Genomic DNA, 17,060 nt, shown 5'->3' on the forward strand with positions numbered 1-17,060 from the left:
GTTCCTGTTCAAACACGACAAACGGCACATACGGTTCATCACAGAACCACGATGCTGATGCATAGCAGCAGTGCCCAATTACAAAATACAGCAAATAAATGATTCAATGTCCTGGGCAATATGACAGTATATCCTTATCGTAACAGATTATTCAATATAATACGCTTTTCTGAACATATGGTGTATATCGTTAGTACTTGTAGACGTGTTTCATTATAAATAGAACAAAATTAGTCCTGTTTAAGTGGATTTCGTGCCAAATATTGAATAAAAATCATTGCGCTCACAGTTTTTAATGGTACTTTTTAAAATGTAGCACTACTTTTTCTTTTTTTTCTCAGTTCCAACTGATCAGATATCAGATCTGAAGAATACTGGGACACAATTTCATGAAGCACTGCAATGATTTTTGCCGTATCGCCCACTTTTGATTCAGTGCACCACACAATAAACAAGACAGTACAAAATGAGTACAGAGCAATTCACAAAGCAAAAACAATGCCGTCGTATGAAATATTTAATTATCATTAAAGTAATAACGTTAGCACAGGTGGCTGTTGGCCTATTGGATTGACATGGAAGAGCAGTGGAAAAGGTGAAAACCGCATAGGAGTCAGAGCGGACAACAAGACTCAGGAAAAGGAAGTGTTAATATTATTCCAATATTAAAGTAGTAACAAATACCTGGTGTTGGGCTGCTGAGCAACGCAGCCAACATGCCTGTTTCTATCAGTCGTCTATGCAGACCAGAGAAACAGCTATTCAAACGCAGTGAAGTGGCTTCATCTGAATGAGTTCCACATGTGCTTGTGGGACTGACGGTGTTGCTGTATCAACACTGTGTCGGACTTTTTTATAGTAAATGATTCATTCCTGAGTCGTCAGGCTGGTCTAAACTCTCTCAGACGACCAGTCTGTCTCATTAATAATGAGCAGCTCCAAAACGTACGCAAAAAACAACCATGTCCACCTGTCGATGAATAACTCACAAGAGAAATGGACACCAAAGTGAGAAATCTATAGTAAAAGGTGGATTTAAACCAGTTTGTACTCTTACTAATGAATAATTCAGTATAAAATGTACACAAACGTGAGCAATATTTTAGCAGATTAACAGCAGTCTGACAAGATAATAACTATAATCCACTATAAAATGTACAAAAAAGTTAACAAGTTTAGTAAAAGGAGGATTCGAACCAGCCTTTAGCGGACAATTCACTGTAAAAAATGTAGATGTTTAGGTCACACAACAATGAAAAACAACCGGTGGAGTGATGTAACGACTACAGCCAACAGTGGATGGTTGGTGTAGTGGACAACACCTCTGTTTCTACGCTGTAGACTGGGCTTCAATCCCCACCTGGGTCAGCACCCTACACTACACCAATAAGAGTCCTTGGACAAGACTCCTAACACCACCTTGGCCTCCCTCTGTAAAATCAGCTAATTGTAAGACTCTCTGGATTAGAGCGTCAGCCAAACACGGCTGAGGTTTTGATGAAAAAATAGACGACGCCTGTGATTCACTGTTTAAAGTCCACTGTGTTTTGTTGAGCTGCCCAGTGCGCGACTGTCTCAGTCTGGGTGTGTTAGCCCAGCTTTGGTGGCGGTCAGGGCAGTTAAAGACCTGCTCTGACGGATCCTGAGGTCATTTAGTAATAACCACCTCCGTTCACGCCGCTCCATGTACTCAATAACCTTCTGGATTTGTACTGTGAGTATTTTCAAATGCTGATACTTCTGCTTCAGTATGTTAGTGAGTTCCCTGCTGCTTCCATTTCAGCCATTAACATTGGTTTGTTTATTTATTTACGCAGTTCCATTTAACAACATTTACTTATTCATTTATTCATTTGGCTCCACTTTAAAAATTAACATTTATTTATTTCTCTGTCTGTTTATTTGGTTGGTTCCATTTTTGGCATTAAGATTAATTAATTTATTCATTCATTCATTTATTCGCTTCCACTTTAGGCATTAACATTTATTTAGTGTTGTAGTCAGGACCATTAGAGTCGAGGTCGAGTCAAGACCGAGACCAGATTAAGAAAAGGGTAAAATATATATATTAATACACATTAATTATCTATCATTTATGTTCAATATAATAAAATAATAAATAATATTTCATGATACATTTTTGTTAAATATAACATGAAATAATATATAGGCAAAAAATATTGTTGATTATTTTATAATATATTATAAATACATTGTATCTTAACTGTTGGAAGTAAATGACTGGGAGGTTCATCTCTGTTCAACTGAATACTAACCAAACAGTCCAATTTCATGATCGAATGAAAACACTGATCTGCTCTCAGGGCCTGTCTGAACTCTGGAAACAACAAACATCAACAAACAAATAAACAAATAATCCTCAGATGTCAAACCACTAAAAAATCCTGACTGATCTGAAACCTTGAACTAGAGAGCAGGCATCTTTTCTTTTTGTGTTACCGCCAGTGGTGGACAGTAACTGAGTAACAGAGTAACTGAGTAACCGAGTAACTAACTAACTGAGTATCTGAGTAAATGTAATTAGTTTCTGTACTTTAGTATTTTTGGTGTATCTGTACTGAAGTTTCTCCATTCTGGACTTTTTCCTTTCACTCCACTACATTTCAGAGTCTAATATCCGACTTTTTCCTCCTACATTTTGAGAAATCTGTCGTTCCTTTTGGTTTCTGTGTGTATAAAAACGTAACATGTCAAAACGAAAGAAGCGCAAAGCCAGAGCACCAATCAGGGCCCAGCGGTCACTTTGTTTAGAGCTGGTTTTGACCTGTTGGTCATACCGACCCAGTGCAGCACGCGGTTCAACGTCAGCGCAGCAGCGTAAAACTTTGGGAGAGTCTGTTCAACATAAATGATGAACTAACCTAACTTTGTGTAAATAGAGCTCAATATAGAAATATGTCCACATATGCAGTCGAGACTGACGCGGCTTTTTTCTGAATTTCTACAAACACCATTTCATTTTATAGTAAATGAGTTTGGGCTGGTTTATGTTTATGAACAGACGCCTACAGATCAACATAGTAAAGGAGCTCATCTGTGATCCTGAGTTTAAAGCCAGTTTTTATTCAACTTAAACTTGGAACTAAGTTGTAAATAAATCTGAAACTGAAACTTTGCTTGTGTGTAAAAAGTGATTTCAGAGCCACTCGGTTCTCCCTGATGGAAACTGTTTACCTTCAGTGTTTTGTGCTTATGGTCATTTTAATAGACGTTCAGCTGATGGTTTAATAGAAAAAAGGCCTCATATTAATGGAAAATTAAAATAATTTTGGGGACTTTGTGTTTGACACATGGGGATTAGATCCTTGGCCAGCAGAACAGTTTATATTTAAACAGGCGGAGAAAGAAATGTATTCTGTTTGAAGGTTTTGTCCATATAAAATAACTAATGAATGAGTAAACGAGTTCGGTTTCAGTTGCCTTAAACAGAGGCATCTCAATCAGCTACTCTCAAGAACAATTTACTTAAATGGTTCTTTACATGGTGAAATGAGATTGATGGAGAATGTGTTGTATATGGTTCTATGTGGCACCTTTTTAAAAATGGTTCTATATATCACCAAAAAGGGTTCCGCTATTGTTACAGTGTCAAGCTTGTAACAACAGCACAACACTTTAGGATGTTATGTAGAACCATATTCAACACATTCTCCACCAATCTGAAGAACCATTACACCATGCAAAGAACCGAAAATGGGTCCACATAGAACCATTCCCTTTACTACAGTCTTAAAAAAGATGGTTCTTCGAGGGTTCTTCAGTAAAGACAGATCGGTAGAGAAGGTGTTGTATATGGTTCTATGTAGCACCTTTGTGAAAATGGCTCTTCATAGCACCACAAAGTATCCTGTTATTGTTACGTCAAGAGTGTAACAGCAGAACCCTTTAGGATGCTACACAGAACCATATACAACACCTTCGCCATCAACCCGAAGAACCATTGCACCGTTACAAAGAAGACTTTAAGCATGAAAATGGCTCTACGTAGAATCATTCCCTTTACTACAGTCTTAAAAACGATGGTTCTTCAAGGGTTCTTTAGTAAAGACAATGGTTCTATATGTAAACATTCAGATTGGTTGCGACCATGGTTCTACACTGAACCATATACAACACATTCTCCATCAATCTGGAGAACTGTTGAAGAACCGTTGCACCATGCAAAGAACCCTTTAAGCATGAAAATGGCTCTACGTAGAATCATTCCCTTTACTACACTCCTTAAAAAGATGGCTCTTCAAGGGTTCTTTAATAAAGACAATGGTTCTATATGGAAACACTTCTTCAAATTGGTTGAGACCATGCTGTATATGGTTCTACATAGCTCCAAAAACTGTTACAAGCTTAACCTCGTAACAACAGCAGAACCCTTTTGGGTGCTATACCGAGCCCTTATACCATACTACCATATGGTTCTACCATAAACAACACATTCTACATCATTTCAGCATGCAAAGGGCTCTTTGAGTTCAACAAGCCATATAGAACCATTGTCTTTACTAAAGAACCCTTGAAAAAACATAATTTTTAAGAGCGTTTAAAGAACATTTGTATTTATACTAAAGAATTGGACGCTTTCTGCGTTTGCTAGCAGAATAAAACACTCTTAGTAGATCAAATATACTCACGAGTAAATTTAAGATGATTTCATTTGGCAAGATATCACTTTTTTTTTTTTTTTTTGCAGTGTCCAGGTTTAGGCTACTCCACATACCTCTGCTTTGCACGGATTCACTGCCCATATAATAAGCAGAGTCTAAAATCTAAAGTCTTTCTATCTATGAAAATCAAAGGACTGACAATGTGGGCAGAGTTAGGACGAAAGGCAATGAGGAGAAATGCACTGATTCCAATGCAGGTCACACAGAGTCTCACCACTGGAGAGAACAGTGATTTCACTCAGTCTGAACTCGATGCAGCACCACGCTCCATCAATGTTATCCTCGGTTCTTACCTCGTCATCGCCGTCCTCCCTCAAGTCAAACACGACGCTGCCTCGCTTACACTTCCCTACAGCCTGGGTATCCCGTCCTGGAGGAACGGACGCTAAATTAATTTCACAGACGAACCCGGAGCTCATTACACTTTACCCCGAGTACCTGTAGACCGGCCCTGTGCGGCCACAGCAGTGCAGTGTGGAACAGACAGGTGAGACAAGGTGTTAAATACCCCTTTATTAGGCCAAGCCCTTTTCTGAAGCCCATCCAAACGTGTCATTAGTGAGGAAACAGTCTGCGTCACTCTTAGTCATTCCGAAAGACATGATGATGAGGACACCGTTGTGACCACATGCTGTAGCACAGTGGTGATCTGGCTTCTTGAAGACACGTTAAGCCCAGTTAAACAATTCCACGTGAGAGTAAACCAGTCCATGTCACTTTCAGTCAGTCTTTAGGCCTGGTTTAGCTTTCTGGAGACGCAATGAGGCTGACGAGATTTGACACATTTCCTAACTTAGTTCAACCAACCGAGTCCTTAAATCAGAACTCGGCGTCTGATTATATTTCCTAATCTCTGAATAACCCAGTGTTTAGATGTAATCAGAGGTTCAGAGCGGTTTGGTGTGAATCAGTTCAGACGTCTTCCCATGGTGGTGATGGGAACCAGACGTCGCCATGACTGCAACACAGATATAGACACTTTATTTACCATCCAGAACCACCAGAGAACCTGCACGACCCTTCTGAGCTCATATGGAACGGCAATGACGGAAAAATGGTGGAAAATCTGAAAATAAAACAGGCCTAAGTTTTCTCAGGGGACTATTTTGCCTGACAACACCCTGCCTGTCCACCACGGTGAACACCCAACCACTCTGAAGGACTCTGTAGGTATTTAAATGTGCAGAAAAATGAAAAACTCTACGGAATTCCTTCTCGGTCACAATGTTATAGGGAAGTGTTGGCATGTTTCCTCACTGCCGGACGGATCGCACTGGTCAGCACAGCTCATTAAGAGGAATGGGCTACTGCTCATGTAGAAAAGAAGCAAAGCAGATTGTAACTAGATTAAAAGCAAACAAACAGCGTGAACGAGGTCGGAGAAGGAGAACTCATTAACGGAGCCCTCAGATGGGCCCAACTGGCTCTTATATAACACCATCTCTGCAGCATTGGCCAGTCTGAGGGCTGAGCGTGAAGCAAAGGCCTTATTAGACTTCCAGTGCTCAGCCTCAAGTCCTGACTCAGTGTTTTAAGGTCACACGGATCTCAGCTGGCTGAGGCTCTCGCCTCTCTGTCTGACTTATTTCCCCAGCACAGCCTTCACATCTTCCCCAGCAGCCATAACAACCCGCCAGGGAAGAACGACACGCCTGGACGGGACATGGATGTTTAGGTTCGTTGTGCCTGTCAGGACTGAACATGCGGACTACAGACATTCTGTAATAGAACCTAAAGTCAAAATGAACATATGTTGGATCGCTGATCGCACAACTGCGGCTTCACAAAACCAGTCAACTGGAAAACGAGCACCATAACAAAGCAGCAGCCGCCGCTCTCGGCTTAGCCGCCTAGGTGCTGTTGCTGTAGCTACTGCTGCTATGGAGACCCGCGCTACGATTGGCCGGTAGTTTCCCGCCTCCTCCGCTGATTGGTTGTCATTTCCAGCCCGGAGCACAAGGATTGGCTCGCAGTTCGAGCCCGCGAGTGGAAAGTTGCTGCGGAGGAGACCTTCGCTGGGATTGGCTGGTAGTTTCCCGCCTTGTGCGTCGATTGGCTCGTAGTTCTTCATTTTCCTTCTGCGCGAGGATCGTCTGGGTTTATCCCGTTTCTGATTGGCTGCCGCCTCAGGAGGATGCAAATTAGCGGCTTGTAACTCCAGTTGGCTAATTTAGTCGCAGGACGTTTTGAAATATATATTCCTTTAGAGAAGTGTGAAAAAAAGATTAGTAGTCATTTTTTAAAACAATTAAAAAAAAAAATGTAAATGTAATTTTCATAAGTGTTTTTTTTGCATGAAGTGAAAAATGTTAGGAAATGATTGTTAATGATTTTAATATTTTATTTTATTTCTGATATGTAAATATCAGACACTATTTTAGTTAATGTCTAAGAAACTTGTATTGATCATTATATTATTTAATTGATATTTTTTTTTACATACGTACATTTACAGTGTACAAGTGTAGTTAGGGAATAGCTTTGGATTATTATTATTATTATTATCATTATTTCTGCTACTACTACTACTGTATAACATTCTTAATTATTCATGAAGTTAGTAAATACATATTTATACAGTAAAACAAAATACCTAACTCTGACCATGGTAATTTAAAAATATTTATTCTTCAATTAATAAAATAAATATTTTGTATTACAATGTTATGTATTCATAATTGTAAAATATTTCTTAATACTTAAATATTGTTACATATGTATTACTGTAAGTGATAAAGGACGTATTGTAAAATATTGAATGGTTAATTAAATTTATATTATTATTATTATTATATATCATTGTTATTTATTCATAATCGGTTTAAAACATTGCTAAATTAATAATGACATACTTTTACAGCGATAATAAAATAAAAAGTGAGTGATTTCTGGGGGGGCGGGGTTTGTCGGAATACGGGTGGGAAAGAAACACATAAATAGCAGCACTGCTGCGAGTAAGGTCGTCTGCTGAATACCAACTCGGGGGATGAGGCTGCCGTCACCTCGAAAAACAGACAAAGGTGAATAAACACAAACATTACGATGACGGTTTACCTCGTGAATTTAGCTGTGAGATCCCCGGAGACGCTGCGAGGCTGATTTTGTGGTGTTTTGACTAAACGAATCGCTGAAAATAGGACCGAGCGGGCGAGTAACGTTACCGTTAGCTAGCCAAGTTCCGCCAGTCTGTCGGAGGGAGAGCCGTTAGCCTGGGCGTCATCTCCGTCTCTCTGAGGTGGAAGGAAAACAAAAGCCGTGTTTTTATGTGAGAAATATGAAAACATGGGTTCGAGACTGAGCCGCCAAAGCAGCCTGGACAACGACGGGTTCTCGGCGAAGCGCCGGAGACATCTGGACAGCACCGGGGAGAGAGAGCGGAGCGGCAGCCGAGGCAGCGCCGACTTCATGCTGCTCAGACCGGACAGACTCCCCGGGATGCTCCGCCGGAGCGACCCGAGCCCCTACGCCAGGAGGGTCGCCTGGATCCGGGAGATCCAGCAGTTCCTGCGGCAGAAGAAGATCGAGGAGGCTACAGACGTGCTCAGGCGGCTGAGGAAGGTGAGCGCTTTAGTAACGGCAGTGGTTCTACTTAGAACCATGAGGTTTCAGGCTTAAATGGTTCTGTGCATGATGGGATGTGTGGTATGTGTTTCCTATGTAGAACGTGTAGTACAAGAACTATATAGAACCATATATATACACAACACGTTTCACTATGCAGAGAACCATGTAGGCACAAGATGGTTCTGTTTGGAACTTATGGTTCTAAATAGAACCTTTTTTTCACCCTTAAAGAACCGTCTCTTTCAAGCCATTGTTGCTGTTCCAGTGCATATTGCGTTTCCGAAACGTTGCAGGGGTCCAAGCACTTGAGGTCTCCTGTCATGATGTTGTTGAAGGCTTTTGTCGTTGTTCTAGCCCCCCATGCACTCAGTGCCCACTGCATGTTCCGAATGTTCTGCCAGCAGCTTCATCGCCTCCTGCACCACCGGCCTGCGCTGGTTATTGTTTTTGTGCACAAATCACAGTGTTTCCCAGGCTGCACCAGCAAGAGTGGCACGGAGCGGGGCTCTCTCCACGTACGCGGTTCTGCCCTGCCTCTCTGAGGCGCTGCAGTGTGTCACCTTGCTCAGAAGAACCTTCCAGCTCTCCTGAATCTCCCGCAGCCTGGACAGGCCGAGCTGAAATCAGGGACGTGGTGAGGCTGATATGACAGCACAGCACTTAACACAGAGAGACACAAGGGGAGCACGAGGTCACGGGAACGCTGGTCGTGTGTACGTGTCTCGATGTATGGCCATGGGTTTCACACCGAGTCCTCAGAATGGTGGGAAGAGTCACTGTGAGGAAGAACGACTTCAGAACTGGCAGAAGTGGCCGGAGATGATCTGTCAGTGCCCGTGTTCTGCTCTGAATCGCTGCGGGCTGAGTAAACAGATGTATGTGTTGGTTAATGTGACAGAAACGTTGCATTTGAATCCACCGGTTTTGCAGGTTCCGTTTGTGGATGGAGGTTTGAGATATTTAGACTCAGGGAACCTAAATCTGTGTTTTCTTTCTTACTAGGTTCTTCTTGTTCTTGCAGGCGAGCGGTAGTCAGTTAACCCTGTGAATACTGTTCCACTGACCAATAAATGGCCCCATATGTTTCTGCATCTCTTGACGTGAACTGGGCGGTCCTGATCTTGGATAGTGCTTCCGTAAGTATTCCCACGACCGATCACAAGGCTCCGTCTCTGGCCCACAGAACGCTTTGCGTCAGAGAAGCTTGGTGAGCTTAAGCTGACCCAGCCTAACTAAAAGCTAGTGAGGTAGACCACCTTTAGACCACCTGTCGCTGGTTCACTCGTTTATCCAGCACCAACGCTGTTCGGTCCGTTTGTCCGTGACCTGTTCTGTCCAGTTAACGTCATATAAAAGCTAGTTTTGTTGGGGGGCGGGGCCGGCTGCTCATTGGCCACGCCCACACCGTTCTCAGACAGGGCTGGTCAGTTTTTAAGCCGTGTTTTTATCACATTAATATCTCATATTTCATTCGAGCTTTGCTGAATGTTTAATGCAGCACTCAAGTTTAGTAACATACAAACATTTTTAATATCCTCCTCTGGTCTCCTGGGACGTCCAGTTTACTCTGGAGTGCACGATCAGAATCGGCCAGGATCGCATTTTGGTAGGTATTTGCCCCAAACGCACACTCAGTGGTCAGAACCACAGTGTATAATTCAGATTTTCGCTGATTTGTGTCGCAGGTTTCTCAGTTTACCTGCGAGTCGATTGGCTGTGTGTAGAAGGGCCTTAAAGAGTAGCCACGTTTACATGCAGCCTGATAATGCGGTGTTAGTCGGACTAGTCGCTCATTCGGAATAGAACACGTCCGTGTCAGCACCTCCGACGGAATCAACTAGACCGATAGACAGTTCCGAGTGCGGCTTCTGTCTGACGGAACGAGGCGCGTAATCCTGTAAATAATCAGCGAAATAGGAGAATAATGGCTGTAAACGGCTGATCTGATGCCAGAACACCACCGTCGCTGTCTGGAATCTCCGATGACGAGCATGACTGTTGTTTTTATTCTGTTCTCGGTCACAAACTGGACGCCATTTGTTTGACTTCCACCTACTGGCAGCTTTTACGGCCACCATAACCACCGGTTGTTTATGTAAATAAAAACTAAATTCAATGATCTGCAAATCATCTCAACTCTAGAGTTCATTGACAATAGTACAAAGACTTCAAATCAAATATTGAAACTGAGAAATTTTTGGTTTAGTTCTTTGCCCATTTTCGGGTTTCCGAACAGTTCCGAGTGCGGTTTCTGTGTGACGGAACGAGGTGCGTAATCCTGTATATAAACAGCGAAATAGGAATACTGGCCTGTAAACGGCCGTATCTGATTACGTTCCCTATCGGATATTAAGTGCGTGCATCTGTGCCGTAATGAAAGTTTATAACGTTTATGACCCACACCCCAAACAGTACCTGCTCTGTGAGGGTCCATGGGGGTCCTGACCACTGAAGAACAGGGTAACAGAGTATCAGAGAAACAGATGGACTACAGTCTGTAACTGTAGAACTACAGAGTGCAGCTATACAGTAAGTGGAGCTGATAAAATGGACGGTGAGTGTAGAAACGGTCATAATGTTATGCATCAGGCAGGATGTATACAGCAATATATATAAACTCATATCAGAACAGGACATAGGAAATGAATGAAAGTGATACGGCCCCTTTAAGCCAGGGGTGGGTGAAGTGAATCATAGCTACATTTACATGCACTCACACAAGCACCGGGACGCAGGAGTGAGCAGGAAGGTAGTGGACGTGACTTTGATGTAGTTGTGGTGGCACCATCTTCAGCAATAAGGATGTGATTTAAATCCAGACAGAATGTTCTCTCAGCTTCCTTCACGCTCTCTCCTCCTGCTGTGTCTCAGTGAGTCATTTCAGGGCTGCTCATGCTGCGACTGCGTCCCGAAAGCTTAAACCGAGCTCCGTCTGACACGCCGCGTCTTCGCCGCTTGCCGTGTGAACTCCTACTACTGGTGCTCGGCTGGTCACATGACATTAGCAGAGGACGTGAGCTCTGCTGATCCCATTGGGACAGAAACGCATGTAACCCCAGCCGGGCGTCTGTCCTCGCAGCTCTGTGCTCTGTAGCTGTTTAAATGGTGGCCTAACGTGGCCCTGCGCAGAACCCACTTTACCAGCACTGCAGAACGTCACCGTGAAAATCTTGCATCAAGTAAGATGTCGCATCACCGTTGTTGTCTCATGACTTGTTTTTATGCTCTGTTCTTGGTCACAAAGTGGATGCCATTTGTTTGATTTCCTCCTACTGGCAGCTCCTTTTACGGTCACCATAACCACCAGTTGTTTATGTAAATAAAAAACAAAATTCAATGATCTGCAAACCATTTCAACTCTAGGTTTCATTGAAAATAGTACAAAGACAACAAATCAAATATTGAAACTGAGAAATTTTTTTTGTTTTTTTTTTTTTTTTAAATATATGCCCATTTTGGGTTTTATGCCAACAACATGTTCCTAAAAAGTCGGGACGGGTTCTGTTCACCGCTGAGTCCATCACCTCTTCTTTAACAGCTCTGTCAGTGTTTGGGAACTGAGGAGACGCTGCTGTAGCTCTGACAGTGAAATGTTTTCTGTTCTTGTTTGATTCAGAATTTCAGCTGATCTTCAGTTTCAGGAGCTCATTTGTCATATTTTTCTTTTCATAATGCAACAAATGGTGCATTAGGTCTGGACTGGAGGCAGGTCAGTTTAGCACCCTGACTCTTTTAATACGGAGCACTGCTGCTGTAATACATGCAGAATGTGGTTTGACATCGTCCTGCTGAAATAATCAAGACCTTCCCTGAAAAAGACGTCGTCTGGACGGCAGCAGATGTTGATAAAACATGTTTATATCATTCAGCTTTAATGGGGCCTTCACAGATGAGCACGTCACCCACGCCATGTGCACTAATGCCCCCTAAACCATCATGAATACTGGCTTTAGAACTGGGCACTGATAACAGGCTGAGGGGTCTTCAGCCCGGAGGACACAGTGTCCATGATTTCCATAAAGAATTTCAAATGTTGATTCGTCGGACCACCGGACACTTTTCCACTTCCCCTCAGTCCATTTTAAATGAGCTCAGGCCCAGAGAAGGTGGCAGCATTTCTGGATCCTGTTTATATTTGGGTTCTTCTTTGTGTTTTAGAGTTTAACAGCGTTTGTGGATGCAGTGATGAACTGTGTTCACAGTCAGTGGTTTTCAGAAGTGTTTCTGAGCCCATGCAGTGATTTCCACTACAGAATCATGTCTGTTTTTAATGCAGTGCTGCCTGAGGGCCCAAAGATCACGGCCAGCAGATACTTGTGTTCAGCCTCGTCCCTCACAGACAGAGATTTCTCCAGATTCTCTGAGTCTTTAATGATATTCTGCACCGTAGACGATGAAAAGCAGAAGCTCTTTGCTGTTTTATGTTGAGGAACGTTCTTCTTGAGTTGTTGCTCTATTTGAAGGTGCAGTCTTTCACAGAGTGGTGACCCCTCCTCCTCTTTACTTCTGACTCCGCCTCTCTGAGCTGCTCTTTATACCCAATCAGATTACTAACCTGCTGTCAATCAACCACCAGGCGTTTCTTTTTTAGCATCACACAACTTTACCAGCCTTTTGTTCCCCCATCCCAACTTTTTTGGAACATGTTGCTGGCATCAAATTCAAAATATTTTTTAAAAAACACATTTCAAATTTTCAGCACCTGGTATGTTGTTTTTGTGCTTTTTTTTCAGTGAAATATAGGGTTTAAATAATTTGCACATCATTTGCATTTTTTCACAGCATCCCAACTTTTTCTGGAAATGGGATTGTACATTACACTTACCTAGAAAGCCTTTCCTAGATGCTTTCGAAAGATGCTTAAAAATTTTAAAAACGCAAAACGATAGAGACCAACACGAAGACAGGAAACACAAAACCATAGGATCACAAGCAGAAACACAAGACCTGACCGAGACCTAATTTAAGGCTGTGGTTAATAAGCAAAAAGTAATAAGGCTTTAAAATTTGATTCAAATGAGGAGCTATAATTAGCCTGTTGGACATGTGGGTGAAGAAATTTTCTTGAGTCTTGGAGCCAGTTTTGCAATTTTTTTCCTTTATTCTTATAGACAGTTAATTTGATGTGTGTCAAGTGTGAACTATTAAGCGCTCCAGTGTGTTTTTACAGCCCTGTAGTCATCAGCAGTTCATGGTGTCCAAAGTCAGGCTCAGTCAAAAAGTGAACTTAGTTATTGTCTGTAGCCTGACCAGGTGAAACATGCTCTGCCAACAAATTTGTCCTTTCTTAGCTCCAGTTGGACAAGCTTTGCCAAATGCTGGTAAAAATCCCATTTAACCTAATGAGAAACTGTAGAATGGACTCGGTTTATATCACAATACCTACATTTAGAGTCGGTTATTCATTCAGCCTAATGAGAAACTGTAGAACAGACTCGGTTTATATCACAATACCTACATTTAGAGCCGGTTATTCATTCAGTCTAATGAGAAACTGTAGAACAGACTCGGTTTATATCACAATACCTACATTTAGAGTCGGTTATTCATTCAGCCTAATGAGAAACTGTAGAACAGACTCGGTTTATATCACAATACCTACATTTAGAGTCGGTTATTCATTCAGCCTAATGAGAAACTGTAGAACAGACTCGGTTTATATCACAATACCTACATTTAGAGTCGGTTATTCATTCAGCCTAATGAGAAACTGTAGAACAGACTCGGTTTATATCACAATACCTACATTTAGAGTCGGTTATTCATTCAGCCTAATGAGAAACTGTAGAACAGACTCGGTTTATATCACAATACCTACATTTAGAGTCGGTTATTCATTCAGTCTAATGAGAAACTGTAGAACAGACTCGGTTTATATCACAATACCTACATTTAGAGTCGGTTATTCATTCAGCCTAATGAGAAACTGTAGAACGGACTCGGTTTATATCACAATACCTACATTTAGAGTCGGTTATTCATTCAGCCTAATGAGAAACTGTAGAACAGACTCGGTTTATATCACAATACCTACATTTAGAGTCGGTTATTCATTCAGCCTAATGAGAAACTGTAGAACGGACTCGGTTTATATCACAATACCTACATTTAGAGTCGGTTATTCATTCAGTCTAATGAGAAACTGTAGAATGGATTCGGTTTATATCACAATACCTACATTTAGAGTCGGTTATTCATTCAGTCTAATGAGAAACTGTAGAACGGACTCGGTTTATATCACAATACCTACATTTAGAGCCGGTTATTCATACATTCTAATGAGAAACTGTAGAACGGACTCGGTTTATATCACAATACCTACATTTAGAGTCGGTTATTCATTCAGCCTAACGAGAAACTATAGAACGGACTCGGTTTATATCACAATACCTACATTTAGAGCCGGTTATTCATTCAGCCTAATGAGAAACTGTAGAACAGACTCGGTTTATATCACAATACCTACATTTAGAGCCGGTTATTCATTCAGCCTAATGAGAAACTGTAGAACAGACTCGGTTTATATCACAATACCTACATTTAGAGCCGGTTATTCATTCAGTCTAATGAGAAACTGTAGAACAGACTCGGTTTATATCACAATAACTACATTTAGAGCCGGTTATTCATTCAGTCTAATGAGAAACTGTAGAACAGACTCGGTTTATATCACAATACCTACATTTAGAGCCGGTTATTCATTCAGTCTAATGAGAAACTGTAGAACAGACTCGGTTTATATCACAATACCTACATTTAGAGCCGGTTATTCATTCAGTCTAATGAGAAACTGTAGAACAGACTCGGTTTATATCACAATACCTACATTTAGAGTCGGTTATTCATTCAGTCTAATGAGAAACTGTAGAACAGACTCGGTTTATATCACAATACCTACATTTAGAGCCGGTTATTCATTCAGTCTAATGAGAAACTGTAGAACGGACTCGGATTATATCACAATACCTACATTTAGAGCCGGTTATTCATTCAGCCTAATGAGAAACTGTAGAACAGTTTAGATTGAAGATAGACACTGTATTTGTCATTGGCTGATTACTGGACTAAAATATTTCAACTTTATTTGTTTTACTCCGTTTTATAGGATGAAGGATACTTTTTCTGTAATGCTAATTCAGATGGTTGTCCTAATTCTTACTTGATTTATATGCAAATATCTACATTTATAGATATCATGTCACTGCTGTCGGAAGAAAACCTTGTATCTCCAAAATGGTTATTTTTTTTTATGAGAAGAAGAAAAATCTACTTTCCTTTTAATGTAAGTCAGTGGAGCCGGAATTTTTCCCCAAGTCATTTTGGTCCATTCATCATGACACTTGCATACAGTGCAAAGGGCAACAGGTGCTTTCGAATTATGTTGAAAAGTGATAAATGTCAAAAAGAGCTGCAAGGTTTTCTTCCGACAACAGCAACATAGACACAAAATGAAAATTCCCACATCGGATCATTCCTGTTACCCATGCGGCCCCTGAATGGTGCCGTATTCTGTTTGTGCGTCTTCTTTGTTCTATTCATTTTGTGGCTTCATCCTAACTCAACCCTAGATTTCATTTAGGCCTCATTAACTTTGTTCATAGACTTGGTTTTTGACTGAAATGTTTGGTGACTGAAGAAAAACAACACGAGGATTGAGTTTTCCATCGCCAGCTGTGTGGACCACCCTACTCCCTTTAGTCCAGGTTTTACAGACTCGGAATCACCCACTGCACTTGGTCTTACGTTGTTAGTGTGCGCATCCAATTAATCATATCCCCACCCGTGCTGCTTAGCTGGATTAGCACTTCAGTGGATTAAGAAGGAACCTTCATTCTCAAATTGCTTTGGAATACAAGCCACTGTGGTGTTTTCCTCTTGGTGTCCCGGTAATGAGCAGTTTATCATCCTAATCCTAACTAAAACTAAATGTAGTTGGCGTTAATGTCGAGTAGTTAAGAGGTACTTTTTAAATCCCACAAATGGGGAAATTCCACCTCTGCATTTAACCCGTCCGTGAAGTGAAACACCACATACACACTAGTGAACACACACACTAGGGGGCAGTGAGCACACTTGCCCGGAGCGGCGGGCAGCCCTATCCACAGCGCCCGGGGAGCAGTTGGGGGGGGTTAGGTGTCTTGCTCAAGGGCACCTCAGTCATGGACTGTCGGCACTGGGGATCGAACCGGCGACCTTGCGGTTACAGGGCCAGTTCCCTGACCTCCAGCCCACGACTGCCCCCAGCTACCATGTTGATCATATGATTGACACTAACCACATGGATGCCTCAGAGGAGACAACAGGTGAGGAGTCAGGTGACTTCAGGGTGTCTATCCAGTTTCCTGAGTGCTAGTAATGCAATCCAGGGTTTGCCGGAAAACGCAGTCACGCTCTCCCGACTTGTGGCCACATTGTAACATTTCTCCACTGATCTTCAGAGCTTCAAATATCAAAGAGTGAATATTCTTGTCTTTGGTTTCCGGAAGACTACAATAAAAAGTCATGTGGTGTTGGGAAGGGGGCAGAACACGGTTAGAAGTCGGTTAGTTTTATTTTCCCTGAGATACAGCGTCTCAGTAAAGTCGCCTGTGGTGCGCCCAAGTCGGATACAGATTTGAGAGATTCCCGGGGTGTGTATTTCCAGTTCCCTGAAGGCTAGCGATGTGATCCAGGGCTCGTCGTGGTCTGCTGGCTTGTGAAGTTTTTAGTCACCTTTTGTGCAGCATTCCATTCTCCTGTGAATTTATTCATGACCTCATCAGTGATCAGGTGATGTCGAGTCGACTTTCATCACATGCCTGTCAACTTTTTAAA

At 41.9% G+C, this 17,060-nt stretch overlaps 1 protein-coding gene across 1 annotated transcript in view; it reads left to right on the plus strand.

The window, feature by feature from the left end:
* The first annotated feature begins 7,642 nt into the window (after positions 1-7,642).
* The window catches only part of lrrc75ba (leucine rich repeat containing 75Ba), a 56,282-nt gene continuing 46,864 nt past the window's right edge, over positions 7,643-17,060 (plus strand). Inside the window, exon 1 of the mRNA XM_037536052.1 lies at positions 7,643-8,240. Coding sequence (XP_037391949.1) covers positions 7,965-8,240 — 276 coding nt within the window. The 5' untranslated portion in view covers positions 7,643-7,964. The remainder of the gene's footprint in view (positions 8,241-17,060) is intronic.

This window comes from Pygocentrus nattereri, chromosome 29, assembly GCF_015220715.1.
Source record: "Pygocentrus nattereri isolate fPygNat1 chromosome 29, fPygNat1.pri, whole genome shotgun sequence".
Lineage (NCBI taxonomy): Eukaryota > Metazoa > Chordata > Actinopteri > Characiformes > Serrasalmidae > Pygocentrus > Pygocentrus nattereri.